Source organism: Macaca fascicularis, chromosome 3, assembly GCF_037993035.2.
Source record: "Macaca fascicularis isolate 582-1 chromosome 3, T2T-MFA8v1.1".
NCBI lineage: Eukaryota > Metazoa > Chordata > Mammalia > Primates > Cercopithecidae > Macaca > Macaca fascicularis.
In genome coordinates this window covers 180,288,954-180,310,874 of record NC_088377.1, presented here as the reverse complement: position 1 = coordinate 180,310,874, position 21,921 = coordinate 180,288,954, and the positions used below count along the sequence as shown (strand labels likewise).

The following is a 21,921-nucleotide window of genomic DNA, read 5'->3' as shown; positions in this document are numbered from 1 at the left end:
TTTTATTTACTTGTTTTTTTAAAAGACAGGGTCTTGTTCTGTCATCCAAGCTGGAGTGCAATGGTGTGACCTTGGCGCATTGCAGCCTCAACCTGCTGAGCTCAAGTGATCCTCTTGCCTCTGCCTCCTGAATAGCTGAGACCATGGGTGCATACCACCACACCTGGCTAATTTTTTTTTTTAATTATTTTGTTGCAAAAGGGTTTCACTGGCCCAGGCTGGTCTTAAATTTCTGGCCCCAACTGATCCTCCCACCTTGGCCTCCCAAAGTGCTGGAATTACAGATATGAGCCACCGTGCCTGGCCTTAATTTTCTTATTTTTTAATAGAGATGAGGTCTTGCTATGTTGCTTAGGCTGGTCTCAAATCCTGGCCTCAAGCAGTCCTCTCATCTCTGCCTCCCAAAGTGCTGGGATAATAGGTATGAGCCACCGCACCAGAACCCCAGATTTTGATAGGATGAGGAAGGACAGGATCCAAGGATACTAGACATCTGGCAGAATGAGATGGCATCAACGCCAAGGCAGGGAATGAATGCATAACAGGGAGACCAGGAGGTACGGAGAAAAGCTGCTGGTGCACAACCTTGCTGGGGCAGGCAGGACCATGGGAAAGGCTCTTCTGCCCTCAGCTCATGCTCTGTGTCTGAGATGGGTCCATACCAGCAGCGCTACCCACGCCCTGAATCTTTGCATTCTCAGGATCCTGTAGCCACCATGGGACAAGTGATGTCCGAGTGTCCTACACACAGGCAAGAGGTGGGCTGCCCTGGGTGTTCCTGATTGGTTGCCGAGGACATCACTGATGACAAAAGTCTTGAATCCCACTACCATCTGGCCTGCATTTTAAGAGTGAGGTGGCGTGTGCTCTATAGTAATGCAAATATCGTGAGCATTCGGTATGCCAAACCTTCCCCATATTCATCATTGTATTTTGGTAAGGTATTCTCACTTGCTTCTGTGGAGTGTTGCCCCCGTTATTATATGTATCTCAAAACCTATTATAATCCTGGAGCAGGGCATCTGTTCGTTTTGCATTGCTATAAAGGAATACCTGAGACTGGGTGACTGTTAAAAGAGGTTTATTTGGCTCATGGTTCTGCAGACTGTATAAGCATGGCACCAGCCTCTGCAGGGCTTCTGGTGAGACCTCAGGAAGCCTCTACTCATGACAGAGAGTGAACAGGGAGCAGGCACGTTCCATGGTGAGAGAGGGAGCAAGAGAGGTGCGAGGCTCCTTTAAACCAGCTGTCGCCTGAACCGGTAGAGTGAGAACTCACTCATTCCTGCAGGGAGAGCACCAAGCCCTTCGTGAGGGATCCGCCCCCATGACCAAAATACCTCCCATAAGGCTCCACCCCGACACTGGGGAACACATTTCAACTTGAGACTTGGAGGGGACAAATAACCAAACCATATTAAACAAGAAACCCCAATTTTCTTCCAAAGGATTCAGAATGATTCCATCATACTAGTTTATTTTTAAATATTGGAAATACACTCTCATGGGTTTGGAGTTCAGAAAGCTACTATTACAGCGTCAGCTCCCTTCTTCCTTCCTACCGAGATACTGACAATCACCTCTTACCCAGCAAAGCAGGGTGGGAGGATGAACTAGTTGCTAGGCAACTATGATTAAAAGAAGGAAGCTATTATGGTTTATAGAGACTGGAACATAATCTTTAGGTGGCTGTAAAATTCTGATTGTCAATAGTGTAAACAATAAAAATAGTTGCAAAAAGAAAAAAATCTTAGCAGAGATAATTAACGCAAAACCACGGATAGCTGTAACATTATAAGATAGCTGAGTACAACTGTTTTTGGCATGTGCTTTGTGAACTGAATGCAGTAGTTGGAACTCTAAGACTGAAGAGCACTGAGGTCAGAAATAAGTTATCTCTCCTCTTTCCTCCTCCTTTTTCCTCCCTCCGCCATCCTCCCTCCACAATCCCCTATCTCCCATCTTCCCTGCACATTCTCCATTCTTCCTTTCCACCCCTGGCTCCTCTGTCTGGCCTCCTCCCTCCACATCCTACTTCCTTTGCTTTTCCTCTCCTACCTCACCTCTCCCTCCACCTTCTCCATCCCCCATTCTTCACCTTCCCTCTTCCATCCTTCTGTCCCCACTTCCTCCTCCTCTCCACTTTTCTTAAGCCTTCAGCTTGTGGCCTCCATCTGTCATGCCCATTAAGTGATCTTTTTCACAGTCATCTGTTTTTTTTGAGATGGAGTCTTGCTCTTGTCACCCAGGCTGGAGGGCAGTGGTGTGATCCCGGTTCACTGCAACCTCCACCTCCCATGTTCAAGCGATTCTCCTGCCCCAGCCTCCCGAGCAGCTGGGATTACAGGTGCATGCCATCACACCTGGCTAAATTTTTTGTATTTTAAGTAGAGATGGGGTTTTACCATGTTGGCCAGGCTGGTCTTGAACCCCTGACCTCAGGTGATCTACCTGTCTTGGCCTCCCAAAGTGCTGGGATCACAGGTGTGAACCACCGCGTCCAGCCCTCCACAGTCATCTCTTGAGCAAGGCCCAGAGCTACTGGCAGTAGACCCTGCCTTTGGTCTGGTCACAATCTTACAATCTGGTTAATGAAATGAGCATCACATATGAAGGAATAAATAACAGAGCCCAGATGCTTAGAACCAGGTGGGGTGTAGGTGTGTGTGTGTGATCAGAGCAGAAGGGACTGAGCCATGGCAGTCTGAGCCTCTTCCGGGGATAAATGGGACATAAACAACACTAAAAGGAGAGTGAGCCTGCCAGGCGTGGTGGCTCATGCCTGTAATCTAAGCACTTTGGGAAGCCAAGGCAGGTGGATCACCTGAAGTCAGGAGTTCAACACCAGCCTGGGCAACATGGTAAAACCCCGTCTCTACTAAAATTACAAAAATTAGCTGGGCAATTTTGTGCACACCTGTAGTCCCAGCTACTCAGGAAACCGAAGCACAAGAATCGCTTGAACTTGGGAGGCGGAGGTTGCAGTGAGCCAAGATCACGCCACTGCACTCCAGCCCAGGTGACAGAGTGAGACTCCTCAAAGAAAAAAAAAAGGAAAAAAGCCTTTGGGGAGGGGAGAGGGCACTGCAGGCCCCAGGAGATGAGCGCTGAGACCAGATGTGGGAATGTGCGACAGGCCTTGGTCAGATTGGGAAGAGTAGTGGAAGCATAAGGGGAGGTGGGGATGGTTAATGTGTGCCAGAAAAAATAGAATAAGACTTACTATTTGATAGCAAAACAGTGAGTATAGTTAATAATAATTGTACATTTTAGAATAACTTGAGGTACATAATTGGGTTGTTTGTAACTTGAAGGATAGATGCTTGAGGGGATGGGTACCCCATTTTCCATGATGTGCTTATTTCATGAGCTGTATCGAAACAGCTCATGTACCCCATAAATAGACATACCTACTATGTGCCCCACAAAAATTAAAAATTAACCATTGGAGCAAAAGGCCTCTAAGTTACCTTCAAACTCTAACTTTCTGTGATAACAAAATCTGGGGCACCAAAGGACCACATTCCCGGTGTCTCTAGAAAGAGCCTGTAATCCCAGGTCTCTTTCTGAGAAAAGAGCTGTTGGTTTTCAATGGCGTGCCCTCATCTGAAGCATTCCTAGCTTTACATAAAAATCGATTACTGTGCCATCAGGTAACTCTTCCTTGTTTTTTTTTTTTTTCTTTTTTTGAGATGGAGTTTCACTCTTGTTGCCCAGGCTGGAGTGCAATGGCGTGATGTCGGCTCTCTGCTACCTCCGCCTCCTGGGTTCAAGCGATTCTCCTGCCTCAGCCTCCCAAGTAGCTGGGATTACAGGCATGCTCCACCATGCCCGGCTAATTTTTGTCTTTTTAGTAGAGATGGGCTTTCGCCATGTTGGTCAGGCTGGTATTGAGCTCCCGACCTCAGGTGATCCACCTGCCTTGGCCTCCCAAAGTGCTAGGATTACAGGCGTGAGCCACCACACCCAGCCCATTGTTACTTGTTTTTATCCAAAGGTATTGAATAGGTACTATGGACAAGAACTTTTGCTAACTACACCCCTTAAAGACAGAAAAAGAAATTAGGCATTCTGTCCTTTTTCAACTTGATGCCGTTGTTTTCTTAACAAGTCTCATATTCTTTTAATATAAGAGTTTTCGTTTTAATGCTAATTTTAGAAGAATCTCTCATCAGTTTCACAGTTACTTTGCATGTGTCCTCCTACCCTCCCCACCCCCGCACCAGTGCTGGTGAGCAGAGGAAGAGCAAAAGGTTAGGATCTTAAGTTCAGTGAACTTTGGTAATTGTCAATGATAAGAAAAAGCCAAAAGACAGATCTGGCTGAGACAGATGTGTTTAAAGCAATTATCTCTGGGTTTGTGTCAGCTGTATTCATAGGAGCTGAGTGGTTATCCCAGGCCACCATGCTCCAATATGATTCTCATCTTCTGTGATCGAAAACAGTGGAAACTTTCGTTCATCCTTAACCTGCTGAGTATATTCTGTCTCCCTCTTTTCATTATTACCCCAGGAAAAAAGAGGAAGATTTGCAGACCTATTGGATGCTAAATATTTACGGACCACGTTACAGATCTGGGTCATATGGTAAGAGTGTAATTATTTCAAAACTAGTTTTAAATAGAGGCATTGGGAGGAAGCCTATTTAAGTAAATCTATGTGAGTGCCACTGGGGAGAAAAACATAAGACCAACTCCAAATATTACAAAGACAAGCAATGTCTTGTCATTCTACAAACACCACTACCACTAAATAAGTAAATAGATACATAGACAGATAGAGGAAAAATCCCTAATTGTCTTCAACCAATTTTAAAATTTTTCTTATGAGCATATGAGCTCACTTCCTAACTTTTGCAGCCTGGTCTTTTTCCTCACCACATGACAGAAACTTGTCCTTTGAAGTCACCAATCATTAAGTCCAATGGCACAGACTCTTGTGGTACCCTCTGTGTTTCATTTCTCTGCAGCATGACCTTGAGTAAGCAAAGATTTTCTAAACAGGATGAAAACATGCTAACTCTAAAGGAAAAGATTGATGAGTTTTAATACATTAAATTATGAACTTAGGAACAGTGTCAAGATATCATGAAGAAGGCTGGATGTGGTAGCTCACGCCTGTAATCCCAGCACTTTGGGAGACTGAGACGGGCAGATCACCTGAGGTCAGGAGTTCGAGACCAGCCTGGCCAACATGGAGAAACCCTGTTTCCACTAAAAATGCAAAAAAATTAGCTGGGTGTGGTGGTGGGTGCCTGTAATCCCAGCTACTTGGGAGGCCGAGGCAAGAGAATCGCTTGAACCCAGGAGGTGGAAGTTGCAGTGAGCCAAGATTGTGCCACTGCACTCGAGCCTGGGTGACAGAATGAAACTTTGCCTCAAAAAAAAAAAAAAATCATGAAGAGCCTGAAAGGTAAGCCATCCATGGGAAGAAGAAATTTGCAATGTATATTTCCAGCAAATTATATATATATACACACACGTGCGCGCACACACACATATATATAAAATATGCTATATATTAGACATATAATTTTTTTAACAGGAAAAAATAGACAACTCAGTTTAAGTTTTTTAAAATTTTTTAAGTTTTAAACTTTATTTTATTTTGCTTTTGTAGAATGGGTCTTGCTTTGTTGCCCAGGCTGGTCTGAAACTCCTGGCCTCAAGCAGTCTTCCTGCCTTAACCTCCCAAAGTGCTGGGATGACAGGAATGAGCCACCATGCCCGGCCAACAGCCTAATTTAGAAATAGGCAAGAGACTTGAACAGGCACTTCACCAAAAACGTATACCAGATAAACACATCAAAACATGTTCAACCTTAAAGTTGCCAGGGAAATGCAAATTAAAACCCAACAAGATACCATTACAAATCTGCCAGTGCAAGAGAATGGCTAAAATGAAAAACTGACAATACCAAGGGTTGAGAAGGAGGCAAAGTAACTGGAATTTTCTTTTTTTTCTTTTTTTTTTTTTTTTTTTGAGATGGAGTCTCGCAGTTTCCCAGGTTGGAGTGCAGTGGCGCGATCTCGGCTCACTGCAAACTCCGCCTCCTGGGTTCACGCCATTCTCCTGCCTCAGCCTCTGGAGTAGCTGCGACTACAGGCGCCCGCCACCATACCCGGCTTATTTTTTGTATTTTTAGTAGAGACAGGGTTTCACTGTGTTAGCCAGGATGGTCTCGATCTCCTGACCTTGTGATCCACCCACCTCAGCCTCCCAAAGTGCTAGGATTACAGGTGTGAGCCACCGCACGTGGCTGTAACTGGAATTTTCATACACAGCTGACTGGAGTTCAAATTAGTACAGCCACTTTGAAAAACTGGAGGTCTCTATTACAGCTGGAAGTATGTGTATACTATGGCCCAGCAATTCCGCTCCTAGGTTTACACCCAACAGGCATGTGTACATCTGTATGATGTGTAAGAGATACTTCCACAAATGCTCTGTGTGGCATCTGAACCTGACTTTCTGCTCTCTTTGCTTTCCACATGCTGCACGTTCCACTTGGTATCCCCTCCCCACTCATCCTTCAGGTCTGGTCTCAGCGTTTGCTAGTGACATTCTTTTCTCACTTCCAGGCTCGGAATCTCTTTTGCCTACTATGGGGTTATCCTGGCCAGTGCTGAGCTGCTGGAGCGGGACCTGGTCTGTGGTTCAAAGGCAGACTCTGAGGTGGTGGTGACTGGGGGCGACTCAGGGGAGAGCCAGAGCCCCTGCTACTGCCACATGTTTGCACCCTCTGACTATCGGACCATGATCATCAGCACCATCGGTGAAATTGCTCGTAAGTGTCCCTCTGCATGTCGGGTCTCTGTCTTGGGTGGTGTATGTGCACTTGAGTCTTAGCTGAGAGAAGTGTGATGCTGTGATGCTGCTCCTGCCTAGCAGAACTGAGTAAGTCACAAAGTAGTGCTGAAAAATCTCCAATTTGGATTGGTGTTGGCAAGAGAAGTCTGGAGGAGTAGAGCTTTGAAGTGCTGTATTCTATCAATTGTAAGGTGTTTTTTTCGCCCTTACATGTTAACATCTCTGAAATTGGAATGTGGCTTACAATGGCTTGTTAGATTGCAATTGACAGCATTATTTCTATTTTAGTAGACATAAAATGATGGTACTTAAAAATCAGTGGCTGAATATTAAATTGAGCCGATGAAAAAAAAATCAAAGGCACCTTGAATTTGATGAAAACATAGAAAACACTTAAAATATAGGCCTGGCAAGCTGGCAATCTACAATAGACCTGCATGATATAATAAATATCCTGGGCACCAGTGCTTATATTTCCTGGACCCACGTGGGTAAAGTATATGTAAAAAGTCTTGAAATTGATGACAACGTGACTGGATTTTGGCTGGAATACTCATGAGGTTTGGATGATGTTGCTTCTTTCTGAAACGACAAGAATGAATCCATGCCAGTGTTGCAATATGCCACTTGCCTTCCAAGGTTCCAGAAATTATCTTTACTGTTTGCTTTCTAGTGAATCCTTTAAATATCCTGGGCATCAATTTCCTGGGAAGACGGCTGAGCCTTTCCATTACCATGGGATGCACGGCTTTATTCTTCCTTCTCCTCAACATTTGCACTTCAAGGTATTTTCTGGTTAGTTGCTTCAGGTTTTTTGCAGTGGTTTCTAAATGGAGTCTCCTGACCCATGGTGTTCAGTAGTTTCACGGACAAGTCCCTTTCACCCAGGAGAGTGGAGAGTGGGCTGCTTGTTTGACTAGAATGGTCTTGCCTGTTCCCTACTACCCCCTTCCCTCTTCCTACAGACCCCATCTTCCTCCAGCTATCACAGGATTATGGGTGCCAATGATGGTGTACTCACTTTACCTACCAAAACATTGAGGATCGTTATGTAATGCTTCCTGGAGAATCGGGGCACTGGTTGTTTATCACATTATTTGAACCAGTGCCAAGAAAGTTTAGTAATACAAACAGTGTGCTTATTTGAGCCTTCTGCTCATTTCACTCTTAATTTGCAGTCCTGGAGTGACCTGAGCTCTGATATGTATCATTTATTCTACAAGTTCTCTGCACTGTTTTCCAGGGGATGGTAGCAGCAGGTGTGCTAATTTTTTTTTTTATTCTTTGAGACAGAGTCTCTCACCTTGTCACCCAGGCTGGAATGCAGTAATGCGATCTCCGCTCACTGCAGCCTCTAACTCCTGGGCTCAAGCCATCCTCCTGCCTCAGCCTCTTGAGTAGCTAGGATTACAGGCACACACCACCATGCTGGGTCAATTGAAAAAAAAATTTGGTGGCTCATACCAGTAATCCCAGAACTTTGGGAGACTGAGGCGGGTAGATCACTTGAGCCCAGGAGTTCAAGATCAGCTTGGACAACATGGCAAAACCCCATCTCTACAAAAAATACAAAAATTAGCTGAGTGTGGTTGTTGATGCCTGTAGTCCCAGCTACCCAAGAGGCTGAGGTGGGAGGATCACTTGAGCCTGAGAGGCTGAGGCTGCAGTGAGCCATGATCGTGCCACTGCACCCCAGGTTGGGTAACAGAGCCAGACTCTGTCTTAAAAAAAAAAAAAAAAAAAAGGAAAAAAAAAAAAAGTCTTACTATGTTGCTGAGGCTAGTCTTGAACTCCTGGCCTCAAGTGATCTAACTCTCTCGGCCTCCCAAAGTGCAGGGATTACAGGTGTGAACCACCGTGCCCAGCAGGTGTGCTAACGTGAGGGGCCAGGCCGAATGGCAGCACTGGGGAAAGGAGAGGGCAGCGGGGGGAGTAAGATTGGAAGGAGGTTTGCTTAAGGACCCCACAATCAGGCCAGCTGAGAAGCAGCACCTCCCTCGGTTTCTGAGTTATCTGTGGGTGTGTCTTATCATCCACAGTGCACTTGGAACTGGGCCATGGGAGGTGGTCCTCCATGCTGCCTTTTATCATTTCTCTCCGCTTCCTGTTTTGTAGTGCCGGCCTGATTGGCTTCCTCTTCATGCTGAGGGCCCTGGTAGCTGCAAACTTCAACACTATCTACATTTACACAGCTGAGGTGAGTTTTCATGCAGGGCTTGCTTACAACAGGGTGTCTAAGGTGAGCTACTTAGGGTGTCCATCCAAAGGTAATGTATCCCTGGTTTCTGTTGACTTTTGATGATTTTCTAAAAACAATCTGTTAAAAAGACACCAGAAGTTTATTTGGTGTGAATTTCCCCTTCCCCGTTCAGTCTATTGAAAGCCAATCTCTGGAAGACAGGATCTTCCTCCTTTCTTTAAATAGCTTGCATGGAAAAACCACCTCCTTGCCCTGGCACTAGGCTCCCAGAAGTAATAGGTAGCAACACGTTGCTGTCAAATGTAGAACTTCCTTTCTCTCTTTTTGAAATTAGAATACATTTTTCACTTTTATTCTTTTGGAAGATCCCTTTCCCTCCATCTGTTATTTGCTGCATGTAGCTTAAATCTGAATATAATCTTGATTTATTCTGTATTAAGTTATTGAATTAATACATCTATGTGCAAGGTACTGCCTGAGGTAGCTGGAGTTTTCCTCATAAACCCCCCACTTTAAAGAACCTGTATTCCTGGAAATGAAACAATATTTGAATAGGGAACTTAACAGTATTTTAAGTGGTTTTGTCATTCATTGAGCTACAGGAAACAGTGCTTTAGACACTGATACAGCTGCCTTCAGCTTCATGGCAGGAAATGGGGAAGTCTATTGCGATTAAAGATTTGGCATGTCAAAAACCATTAAACCCGCAGAGAAAAGTACTTTTTCTCCCACACAGAGACAAAAATAGAAAGCTATGAGATGTTCGAGTTATACATAATACTTCATTTAGTTCCATGAACAAAATCTAAAGTTGACTTATAGACAGGTACAAAAAAATCAATCCTCTTTTGCAATCCGGAACTCATTGTTCAGTATAAGTTTTACTATAAATAAGAAGGGGTATTATGATACCTGAGACACTTAAAATGATTGGAGTATTGATAACCATAAAGGTTGGTTCCAGGCTGGGCACAGTGGCTCATGCCTGCAATCCCTGAATTTGGGAGGCTGAGGTGGGATAATCACTTGAAGCCAGGAGTTCAAGACCAGCCTGGCAAGGAAACTAAAACCCCATCTCCACAAAAATTAAAAAGTAGCCAGGGGTAGGGGCATGCACCTGTAATTGTAGCTACGTAGGAAAGGGAGGCTGAGGCAGGAGGATTGCTTGAGCCCAGGAGTTGGAGGCTGCAGTGAGTTCTGATAGCACCACTGTACTCCAGCCTGGGCAGCAAAGTTAGACCCTGCCTCTAAATTAAAAAAAAAAAAAAAAAAAGTTTGGTTCTAGGACTATCAAATAGAGAGTTTAAAAGCATAATATATGAGGAAAATCTCAGCTATATCCATTTTGTATTCCAATTTCATGTTGACTTGATATATCAAGATGACTTTTTGTTTTAAAGGCTTTTATCTTGAGAACGTGATGTCTGGGGTTAAAGGTATTGACATATTCCACAGGTCTGTACTCTTCTTGAGCTGTGATAGCTTAGGAATGAATATGATTTGAACTCACGCATATTCACAGAGGGCATCAAATGGAGAACGAGGCAGATCTACCTACTCCGAAAATGACCCTACAGTAAATTGGTTGAAGAAATTAGATCCCAAAGATTTTTGGTGAATTTTGAAGTCTTCATCAGTATATCCATATTAAAAGGAGATGAAAGAAGCCAAAATAAAAGAATTATGGGCTGACAGGACAACTGAATTAAGTATCAGTTCTATTAAAAAGGGCTAACTTGAAGATCTTTTGACGATAAATTTTACTCCAGCTCTGTAGGGGAACAAAGGTGAACTTGATGGACAGTGGAAGGAATTACAACATGAAATTCCTAGAATAAAAATTAATTGGGTGCGGTGGCTCATGCCTGTAATCCCAGCACTTTGGGAGGCTGAAGCAGGTGGATCACTTGACACCAGGAGTTTGAGACCAGCCTGGCCAACATGGTGAAACTCCATCTCTATTAAAAATGCAAAAATTATCCAGGCATGGTGGCGGGTGCCTGTAATCCCAGCTACTTGGGTGGCTGAGGCAGGAGAATTGTGTGAACCTGGGAGGCAAAGGTTGCAGTGAGTTGAAATCACACCACTGCACTCCAGCCTGGTGACAGACTCAGTCTCAAAAAGAAAGAAAAAAAAAATTACTGACTTTAAGTAATTTTGCATAGTTAAGAAAGTAAGTTTGCATAATTAAAAAAAAAAACAAATCTAAAGTTATTTTCTAAATTTATAAACCAAAAAAATCTATGAGTAACATGGTATGCTTCTAGAATTGCGTTTGAGATGGACGGTCAAACATATTTTGGAATTTGCTCATTTTGAGGGTCATTTCTAAGTATTTTATTTATTTATTATTTATTTATTTATTTGAGACCGAGTCTTGCTCTGTTGCCCAGGCTGGAGTGCAGTGGTGCGATCTCGGCTCACTGCAAGCTCCACATCCCAGGTTCACACCATTCTCCTGCCTCAGCCTCCTGAGTAGCTGGGACTACAGGCGCCCACCACCACACCTGGCTAATTTTTTGTATTTTCAGTAGAGACAGGGTTTCACTGTGTTAGCCAGGATGGTCTTTCTTGATCTCCTGACCTCATTATCCGCCCGCCTCGGCCTCCCAAAGTGCTGGGATTACAGGCGTGAGCCACCACACACGGCCAGTATTTTATTTTTTATATTGTTTTTCAAAAAAGATGTATAACTAAAAATGATAGTTTTCTGTTATTCCATCTTCCAGGTGACTCACAATGTGAACAAAAGACTATGTCAGTATTACAGCAAAGAAGCCATCACCTGAATTCATTATTTTCAGTCATAGCAACCTCATTTTTCAGAAAATAAGAAAGCTCCGCATAAAGATATTCCACCCCCAGACCTTCTCCTGTAAATATAGCAGTGTCCTGTGAGGCGGAAAGCATCTTGCTTTTTGCATTTGACAGATGGTGGCAAAGATGTGGGCAACTAAAGGGGGCTACATGCTTTGCCTTAGAGAGTTGATAAACCTGTTTTGTCAGTATTTTATAGCACTAAGAACATGTTCCAACATTTTGAGAAACCATTCTTTCCTAGAAAGTATTCTCCCTACAATTCTATTTATTCAATAAGACTTGCTGACTTATTAAACTTCCGGTTCCTTTAAGAATTCTGAATCAATGAAAAACCAATTAGATTTTACTATAAATATCAACAAGTTGCAGCAAGAAAGTAGAATATGGCTGGGCATGGAGGCTCATACCTGTAATCCCAGCACTTTGGGAGGCTGAGGCAGGAAGATCGCTGGAGCCCAGGAGTTTGATACCAGTCTGGGCAACATAGCGAGACATTGTCTCTATAAAATAAAAATTTAATAAAATGTTAAAAAGGGCTGGGCATGGTGGCTCATGCCTGTAATGCTAACCCTTTGGGAGGCTGAGGCTGGCAGATCACCTAAGGTCAGGAGTTCAAGACCAGCCTGGCCAACATGGAAAGACCCCCTCCCGACCAACTAAAAATACAAAAATTAGCCAGGCGCAGTGGTGCACGCCTGTAATCCCAGCTACTTGGGAGGCTGAGGCAGGTGAATCGCTTGAACCCAGAAGGTGGATGTTGCAGTGAGCCAAAATTGCACCATTGTGCTCCAGCCTGGGTGACAGAGTGATGAGACTCTGGAGGGAGGAAGGGAGGAAGGGAGGAAGGAGGGAGGGAGGGAGGAAAGGAAGGAAGGGAGGGAGGGAGGGAGGGAGGGAGGGAAATGCTGTAAGATTCTGCAACAGCAAAGAGGCTAGGGAATTTAACAAGAACACAGGGGCCAGGTATGGTAGCTCATGCCTCTAATCCCAGCACTTTGGGAGGTTGAGGTGGGAGGATTGCTGAGGCCAGATGTTCAAGACCAGTATGGCCAACATAGTAAGATCCCATCTCTAATTTTAAAAAAGAAAAGAAGTAAAAATAAGAGCACAGGGAATGGTATGGCAAGTACCTGGCCCTCTGGTTAATTCTCTTAGCTGTATTTGTATTGAAGACTTCATCGGATCTTTGAGGAGTATTTTCTTCCCATTCAGTAGAATCACTTTTATATATTTATAGTTCTGAAGTGGCGCTCTTCTGTCTGATTCCAGAGCTTGTCTTTCTAAAATTATATTTGGAATATTCAGTGAAACACATTTTTGGAATTTGCTCATTTAAAGGATAATTTTGAAGTCTTTATTTTTTGCTGATATTGTCCCAAAAATTCAAAGTTGTGTACCTGAGAAAATGAACACCTTCCGCTCCATATTCTGTAACTGTGTTTGGTAATGCATGCATTCCAAAGCCTGACCTGGGGAGGAAAGGGGAAGAGGAGGGCTCGGGGAAGGACGGACATTATCTGACTGGTACTTTCTATGCCTCTCCCTGCAGGTCTACCCCACCACTATGCGTGCTTTGGGGATGGGAATCAGCGGCTCCCTGTGTCGCATTGGTGCAATGGTGGCGCCATTTATATCCCAGGTACGGCTGAGGACTCTGCAGTGGGAGAGAGTCTGAGAGGGGTGGGGAAAGAGGAACCCCAGGGCCCTTCAGATTAAGGGCAGAACGGAGGATTTCTGTGGACTTCATGAGTTTTTCCGAGGTGCCGTTTCCCTGCTGTTTGGTGGATTTAGGTAGAAAGAGGCTAAATCTGCTACCAGGCTTTCAGGCTTCCAGTCAGTAGTATGCATTGCATTGCATTCAGGGTTTGCTCCGTTTTAAAATGGGGGGAAGATGGAAAACAATGGTCAACACGAGGAGCCTGGGCAGTTGAATGACAGTGGGCTCTAACCCTGAGTTAGAATGGTTGTCTGGTCCGTTGTCCAGGTGGCAACTGTAAAACAGAGCCCGAGTGCGGGCAGGTTCAGCTGAGGTGCAGGGAGGTGGTACTGGGGCACAGGTGAGCCAGGCTTAGGCTGGGATAAAATCCCAAGGTGACGTGGAGCCATGGATGGAGCCTTGTTTCAGAAGAAACAACAGAGGCAGGTATGGCGACCCTTGGGGTCGTGGTTCCTCAGAGGGCTGTGGAGCTTGCTGCTTTGCACATGTCAGTCCTTTTTTTTTTTTTTTTTTTGGCTGCAAAAATCAGAAATCCAGCCTGGGCGCGGTGGCTCATGCCTGTAATCTCAGCACTTTCGGAGGCCAAGGTGGGTGGATCACCTGAGGTCAGGAGTTCCAGTCTGGGCAACATGGTGAAACCCTATCTCTACTAAAAATACAAAAATTAGCTGGGCATGGTGGTGCTCGCCTGTAGTCCCAGCTACTCAGGAGGCTGAGGCACAAGAATCACTGGAACCCGGGAGGTAGAGGTTTCAGTGAGCTGAGGTTGCGTCACTGCACTCTAGGCTGGGCGAGAGTGAGACTCTATCTCAAAAAAAAACAAAAACAAACAAACAAAAAAAACCAGAAATCCACATGTCCTGGCTGTAGCAAAAAAGGGCAGGAATGAGTCCGAGCCCGGTCTGGGAGTAGGGGCACTGACAGGGGCCCAGGCTCTGTCCTCTTTCTTTGTCTAGTGCCTGTGGTCACTCGTTTCCACCTAAGCATGCAGGCTTTCCTTATTCCTGAGAACCAGGGTGCTGTGCTTGCCGCTGCCTATGGCAGCTCCACAAATCCCAGACACACACCCTTCGCTCTGGCCTCCGGAAGACGCTGATTAGTTCTCTCTGAATCCCGAGACAGAGACCCCCACTGGTCCAGGTCTCGGCAGTTGTCCATGCTTGAGCTAACTCAGTTGTGGCCCACAGTCCCGGTTACATATAAATGCAGCTGGCAGAGGCAAAATTGCAGAGAACGGGAGTTGGGATGGGCTGAGTAGACGTTAACCTGTATTTCCTACCATTTAACACAAGGATTTTGCTACCACGAATTTTTAAAAACTATCTTGGGAATGTTTTCCCCACCTGTCTTTTTCACTTTTTCTTTTTTTTAATATCTGAGAAACCAAGCTAATCCCCACCTGTCTTAAAGAAAAATTGGAGGCCGAGCGCGGTGGCTCAAGCCTGTAATCCCAGCACTTTGGGAGGCCGAGACGGGCGGATCACGAGGTCAGGAGATCGAGACCATCCTGGTTAACACGGTGAAACCCCGTCTCTACTAAAAAATACAAAAAACTAGCCGGCCGAGGTGGCAGACGCCTGTAGTCCCAGCTACTCGGGAGGCGGAGGCAGGAGAATGGCGTGAACCCGGGAGGTGGAGCTTGCAGTGAGCTGAGATCCGGCCACTGCACTCCAGCCTGGGTGACAGCGCGAGACTCCGTCTCAAAAAAAAAAAAAAAAAGAAAAATTGGGATGCCTTTTGTCTGGTGCTTTTGCTTTTCAAAATTCCTTAGTACTTACTTCATCGTGTATCAGAAAAGAACCTAGTGATGAAAAAAAGTTGTCCTTTGTTTTTTTTTTTCCCAGAGACAGGGTCTCGCTTTGTTGCCCAGGCTGGAGTGTAGTGGCACAGTCATGGCTCACTGCAGCCTCAATCCCCCCAGGCCCAAGGGATCCTCCCACCTGAGCCTCCCTAGTAGCTGGGACTACAGGCATGCACCACCACGCCTATTTATTTATTTTTAGAGATGGAGTCTCACTATGTTGCTCAGGCTGGTCTCCAACTCCTGGGTTTAGGCCATCTTCCTGCCTTGTCCTTCCAAAGTGTTGGGATTACAGGTGTGAGCCACTGCGCCCTGCCAGTAGTAAAACATTAACCCTATTTCTGGATGACTGAACTGAGGCATAGTTCATTTCCCAAGCTTTCATTAGGAATTGAGTTCTTGACCACCTGGAACATTTTCCCTGGGCGTTTGTGGATATTTGTCCCAGAGGCTACGCCGCTGTTGGTGGGTTTGTGGGTTAGGAAAGAACCCAACTGGAACTAGGTCTCCTGGGGCCATAAGGCCCTGCTCTGCTTGGCATCCTGTAGCCCACCTGGATTCTCAACTCCTTGTCATTCTCAGTTATCTTTCTCTGCTACCCTCCCCTCATTTATTTTCATTTTTCTTTTCTTTTCTTTTCCCATCTTTCTTTCTTTTCTCCTTCCTTCTGTGCTCTCGCTCTCGCTGTCACCCAGGCTGGAGTGCCATGATATGATCTTGGCTCACTGCAACCTCCACCTCCTGGGTTCAAGCAATTGTCCTGTCTCAGCCTCCTGAGTAGCTGGGATTACAGGCACCCACCACCACTCTTGGATAATTTTTTGTATTTTTAGTAGAGATGGGATTTCACCACGTTGGCCAGGCTGGTCTCAAACTCCTGACCTCAGGTGATCCACCTGCCTCAGCCTCCCAAAGTGCTGGGATTACAGGTGTGAGCCACTGCACCCAGCCTGCTACCCTCATTTCTAAAGCGGAGATAAAGAATAGCACCCACGACAGAGTTTTGCTCGAAGGATGAAATGAGATGAATAAATGTAAAGCAATTAACCCAATGTTTGACATATAGTAAGCGCTCAGTAAATGTCAGCTCATATGATCATGATGCCCAATAACGGTCAAGGTGAAATGCTATTCCAATGGATACTTCTCAATCATTTAATTTTGGAAAGTATTGTTACATCAATCTCTGTGCAATCGAGATGCTCTGCTTTCCTTAACAGGTTTAGATTGGGAAGGTTTCGAATCTGGGAAGCTTTGTGCCAGCTGCTAGGATATTTGCCTCGGTTTAGGATGGGGTGAGCTGCTCTAAGTAGACGGTAGGGTTTGGTGTCACTTTCATGAGCGAATTAGTCACTTCCCTTAAGGGTAGTTCTCAAACTTTAGTGCTTCTCAGAATTACTAGGGTAACTTGATAACAGATCCTTGGATTCCACTCCCAGATGCCGATTCTGTAGATGGGGATCAGTTACCTACTTCCACCCCCCTCCCCTGCTTAAAGATAAGGTCTTACTCTGTCACCCAGGCTGGAGTACAGTGGTACAGTTGAGGGCTCACTACAGCCTCAACTTCCTGGGTTCAAGCAATCCTCCCACCTCAGCCCCACAAGTAGCTGGGAATACAGGCATGTGCCACCATGCCTGGCTAATTTTTTTTTAAATTTTAGTAGGGATGAGGTCTCACTGTGTTGCTCAGGCTGGCCTTGAACTCCTGAGCTCAAGATCCTCCCACCTTGGCCTTTCAAAGTGCTGGGATTACAGGTGTGAGCCACTGAGCCCGGCCTCAGTTACTTATATTTTTAAGTATCCCCAGCATGTCTGATGCAGCTGATGGCGGGCCACCCTCTGGGAGGCACTGCTATCAATAGGGAGGACTGGGAGATTAGTCCTCCCTTTCACTTAATTCTTCCCCTTGTTCTTCCACTTTTTCTCTTTTTTCCTTCTTCTTGCTCCCCCTTCTTATTTTTTTATTTTTTTGCCTAAAACAAGCTGTTAAATCAGTTAAACTAAAATGATTACATTTTAATCAGTAATATGTTTACACATTCTAATGACTCTAAGGTTAATACAAAAGTCTCTTTTAAAACGAATGTTTCAGACTGGGCGCAATAACTCACACCTGTAATCCCAGCATTTTGAGAGGCCAAAGTGGGCAGATCACATGAGGCCAGGAGTTCGAGACCAGCCTGGTCAACATGGTGAAACCCCGTCCCTACTAAAAATATAAGAATTAGGCTGGGCATGGTGGCGGGCACCTGTAATCCCAGCTAGTTGGGAGGCTGAGGCATGAGAATCTCTTGAACCTGGGAGACGGAGGTTGCACTGAGCCAAGATTGTGACACTGCACTCCAGCCTGAATGACAAAGTGAGACTCTGTCTCAAAATAAATAAATAAATAAATAAGTTAATTGAGTGTTTCAGCCAGGCATGATGGCATGCACCTACAGTCCCAGCTACTCAGGAGGCTGAGGCGTGAGAACTGGTTGAGCCTGGGAGTTTGAGGCTGTGATGAGCTATGTTTGCACCACTGCACTCTAGCCTGGGCAACAGAGCAAGACTCTTTCATAAATAAACAAATTAATTAATGATAATTCACCCACCCAGAAACTTTAAATAAGAACATTTTAAGATATTTACTTGTTAGAAACTAATGATAGTAAAAAATAACAGTAGTCATGAGTATGTAGTCTGAGAAAACAATAAAGGAAAATTTTGCTACAAAAGTATTAAAGATTCAGGGCCAGGTGTGGTGACCCACACCTGTAATCCCAGCACTTTGGGCGGCTGAGGCGGACAGATCACCTGAGGTCAGGAGTTCGAGACCAGCCTGACCAACATGGAGAAACCCCGTCTCTACTAAAAATATAAAATTAGCCGGGTTTGGTGGCGCGTGCCTGTAATCCCAGCTACTCGGGAGGCTGAGGCAGGAGAATCACTTGAACCTGGGAGGCAGAGGTTGAGGTGAGTTGAGATCACGCCATTGCACTCCAGCCTGGGCAACAAGAGTGAAACTCCGTCTCAAAAAAAAAAAAGTGTTAAAGATTCACTGAAATACAGAAGGGACCAGTGCAAGGCCTCTGCCAATAGGTCAGGGACTGCCTCCCCACTTATTCTGAGGAACTTCAGGAGATCAGTCACTTTAACCCTAGCTGGGTGTCTTAGTTCAGGCTGCTATAGCATGTACCACAGACTGGGTGGCTTATAAAAGCAGAAACATATTTCTCATAGTTCTGGAGGCTTGAAGTTCAAGATCGGGCTCCCATATGTTTGGGTTCTAGTGAGGGCTCTCTTCTCGGCTTGGAGACGGCTACCTTCTTGTGTCCTCCCATCCAGAAAGAGGGGAAAGAGTTTTTTCTGGTCTCTTTTATTTTTATTTTGTTTAAAAAAATTTTTCCTTTCTTAAACTGGGTGGTACATCTGTGATCTCGTTTTTTTTCCTCCCCCAGACAGAGTCTTGCTCTGTCCCCCAGGCTGGAGTGCAGTGGCGTGATCTCGGCTCACTGCAACCTCCGCCTCCCAGGTTCAAGCAGTTTTCCTGCCTCAGCCCTCCGAGTAGCTGGGACTACAGGCACCTGCCACCATGCCTGACTAATTTTTGTATTTTTAGTAGAGATGGGATTTTGCTGTGTTGGCTAGGCTAGTCTCAAACTTCTTTTTTTTTTTTTTTTGGAGACAGAGTCTTGCTCGTCGCCCAGGCTGGATAGAGTGCAGTGGCATGATCTTGGCTCACTGCAAGCTCCACCTCTGGGTTCAGGCCATTCTCCTGCCTCAGCCTCCCGAGTAGCTGGGACTACAGAAGGCACCCGCCACCACGCCTGGCTAATTTTTTGTATTTGTAGTAGAGACGGAGTTTTACCATGTTAGCCAGGATGGTCTTGATCTCCTGACCCTGTGATCCGCCCATCTCGGCCTCCCAAAGTGCTGGGATTACAGGCGTGAGCCACTGTGCCCAGCCTTCTGATCTCTTTTTTTAAGGACGCTAATTCCATTCATGAGTGCTCCACCATCATGACCTGATCACCCCCAAAGGTCCCACATCCAAATGTGATACCATCATATTGAGGATTCCACCTATGAATTTTGGAGGGACAAAAGCACCCAGTGCCTAACACCAGGCATCCCTTGGTTCAGTGATGTGTGAACTGCTGGAACCTACTGCGGATGGTTAAAGTCCTTTCAGCACATCCATGGCTTTGGGCTTTACCCGAGGCTTGCAGCACAGGCCCTTACAGCCCCACGGTGTGTGGCTGAGATTTGGGTAATGCAACCAAGACCTTTCCCTTGTGGCCAGACTTCACATGGTGTTTTCATCAAATGAGATGGGTCAACATCCAAAAAAGGCATTGAAAAGCATTTAAAGTCTCTATAAAATCTCCTCAAAGAGATGTCAGTGGAAAACCCCATTTGTGACTCTAGCAAAACTTTTAAGCAGCCTCTTTGCCTGACTCACTTCCGTTGTTGTCAGCCGCATAGCTGTCATCCCCAGGTCTCCAGCCTCATCCCCTCAACCTTATCACCCCTTCGAAGTTCAAATGCCAGCCAGCCGTGGTGACCCAGGCCTGTAATCGTAACACTTTGGAAGGCTGAGGTGAGTGGATCACTTGAGATCAGGAGTTCAAGACCAGCCTGGCCAATATGGTGAAACCCCATGTCTACTAAAAATACAACAATTAGCCGGGTATGGTGGCACACGCCTGCAATCCCAGCTACTCAGGAGGCTGAGGTGGGAGAATCACTTGAACCCAGGAGGCAGAGGTTGCAGTGAGCTGAGATCACGCCATTGCACTCCAGCCTGGGCAACAGAGTGAGACTTGGTCTCAAAAAAAAAAAAAAAATTGAAATGCTGCCAAAATTCAGCAGAACTAGCTTTTTTCTAGCCTTCTACAAACTCCGATATATTTGCTTGTCTTCTCTGCTTTTTCTAGCTGAAATCATTCAGCCTTTCAGGTTTCAGAAGAAAGCAAAGTAGACAAACAAGAGACTCTGTTAGGAGGAAGGAGAATTCTTTAATTCAGAGTCCTATTTTGGTGACCGTTCAACAAGTTCTTTCTGGAATAATTCTCTACAAGTTTTAGAGGACTTTTTTTTTTTTTTTTTTTTAAGATAGAATCTCACTCTGTCACCCAGGCTGGAGTGTAGTGGCGCGATCTCGGCTCACTGCAAGCTCCACTTCCTGGGTTCACGCCATTCTCCTGCCTCAGCCTCTCGAGTGGCTGGGACTACAGGCGCCCGCCACCACGCCTGGCTAACTTTTTGTATTTTTAGTAGAGACGGGGTTTCACTGTGTTAGCCAGGATGGTCTCGATCTCCTGACCTCGTGATCCACCCACCTCAGCCTCCCAAAGTGCTGGGATTACAGGTGTGAGCCACCTCGCCTGGCCGAGGGCTTCTTATGTAGTTTGGCGGTTAGAGCACCAAAAGAGGCTCAATTAGCTACAGTCTATTTGTTAGCATAGAATCAAGAATTATTTCATCCCAACTGAATGTTCAACACATTTATTGAACTTGGCCTCTGTGCCTGCTATTGTTCTAGTTCTATTGATTTGCAGTAATCAATAAGTCAGATGAGGTGCCAGTGGTGTGCTGGAGCTGGCCTGGGCTGGCTTTTGAAAGCTGATGGTTAAATTTTCAGGAAAAATTGCGAACTGGTTAATGTCACATTGTTTGAAATTAGTCATGGTGGTAGTGTGTACACTGTGGAAATGGACAAATGATGTAAGTCAGGGCCTTGGGTTTTTTGAGAACCTGTTGTTGAACATTTGACAGCACACCACCACAAGGTTCCCGCCCTCAAGAGACTTACGTTCAAGTTGGGTACTTTTATCAATAAGCAATTAATGTAAAATAATTCCAGATTGTGATTAGGCTTTGGAGGTAATGTGGTAATGAGTAAAAGGGGTGACAGGCTTTTTTAGGCCGTCCTCTCTGGGAAGGTGATATTGGAGTTGAGATCTGAAGTGTGAGAAGCTGACTGCTGTGTAAAGGGAAATGCATTTCGAGTAGAAAGACTGTTGGTTTGAGGGCCTCCAGGTGGGATGGACATCAATGTGTTCTAGGAATAGAAAATAGCCTTGGGGAGCCAAATGGAGAGAAATGCAGGGACAGAATGTGCCTTCCAGGCATATTAAGGACTTTAGATTTTTACCTTAGGAGCAGTGGGGAAAATTTTAAGGGTTTTAAGCAAATGAGGGATACGATCAGTTTTGTTTTTTAAAAAGATCACTCTGGCCTGTCGCGGTGGCTCATGCCTGTAATCCCAGCACTTTGGGAGGGCGAGGTGGGCGGATCACCTGAAGTCAGGAGTTCAAGACCAGCCTGGCCAACATGGTGAAACCCCATCTCTACTAAAAATACAAAAATTAGCTAGGCGTGGTGGCATGCATCTGTAGTCCCAGCTACTTGGGAGGCTGAGGCAGGAGAATTGCTGGAACCCTGGAGACGGAGGTTGCAGTGAGCCAGGATCATGCTGTTGCACTCCAGCCTGGCTGACAGAGTAAGACTCTGTCTCAAAAAAATAAAAAGATAATAAAAAGATCACTCTGGTTGCTTGCAGAGAGTAAATTGGAGGAGGGAAAGGG

The 21,921-nt window shown here is 45.4% G+C and overlaps 1 protein-coding gene and 1 non-coding gene across 6 annotated transcripts in view; both read left to right on the top strand.

Moving 5' to 3' along the window:
* Positions 1-21,921, top strand: part of SVOPL (SVOP like) — an 81,841-nt gene that overhangs the window by 41,192 nt on the left and 18,728 nt on the right. For all 5 annotated transcript variants that reach the window (XM_005550886.5, XM_065542626.2, XM_074036067.1 and 2 more), the window contains 5 exons: positions 4,513-4,586; positions 6,581-6,786; positions 7,483-7,594; positions 8,925-9,006; positions 13,379-13,468. In XM_005550886.5, the coding sequence (XP_005550943.2) occupies positions 4,513-4,586; positions 6,581-6,786; positions 7,483-7,594; positions 8,925-9,006; positions 13,379-13,468 (564 nt within the window). The remainder of the gene's footprint in view (positions 1-4,512; positions 4,587-6,580; positions 6,787-7,482; positions 7,595-8,924; positions 9,007-13,378; positions 13,469-21,921) is intronic.
* Positions 9,786-9,914, top strand: LOC123572658 (small nucleolar RNA SNORA40). Its single transcript, XR_006697211.2, has one exon. It is a non-coding gene; the product is annotated as a small nucleolar RNA SNORA40 (small nucleolar RNA).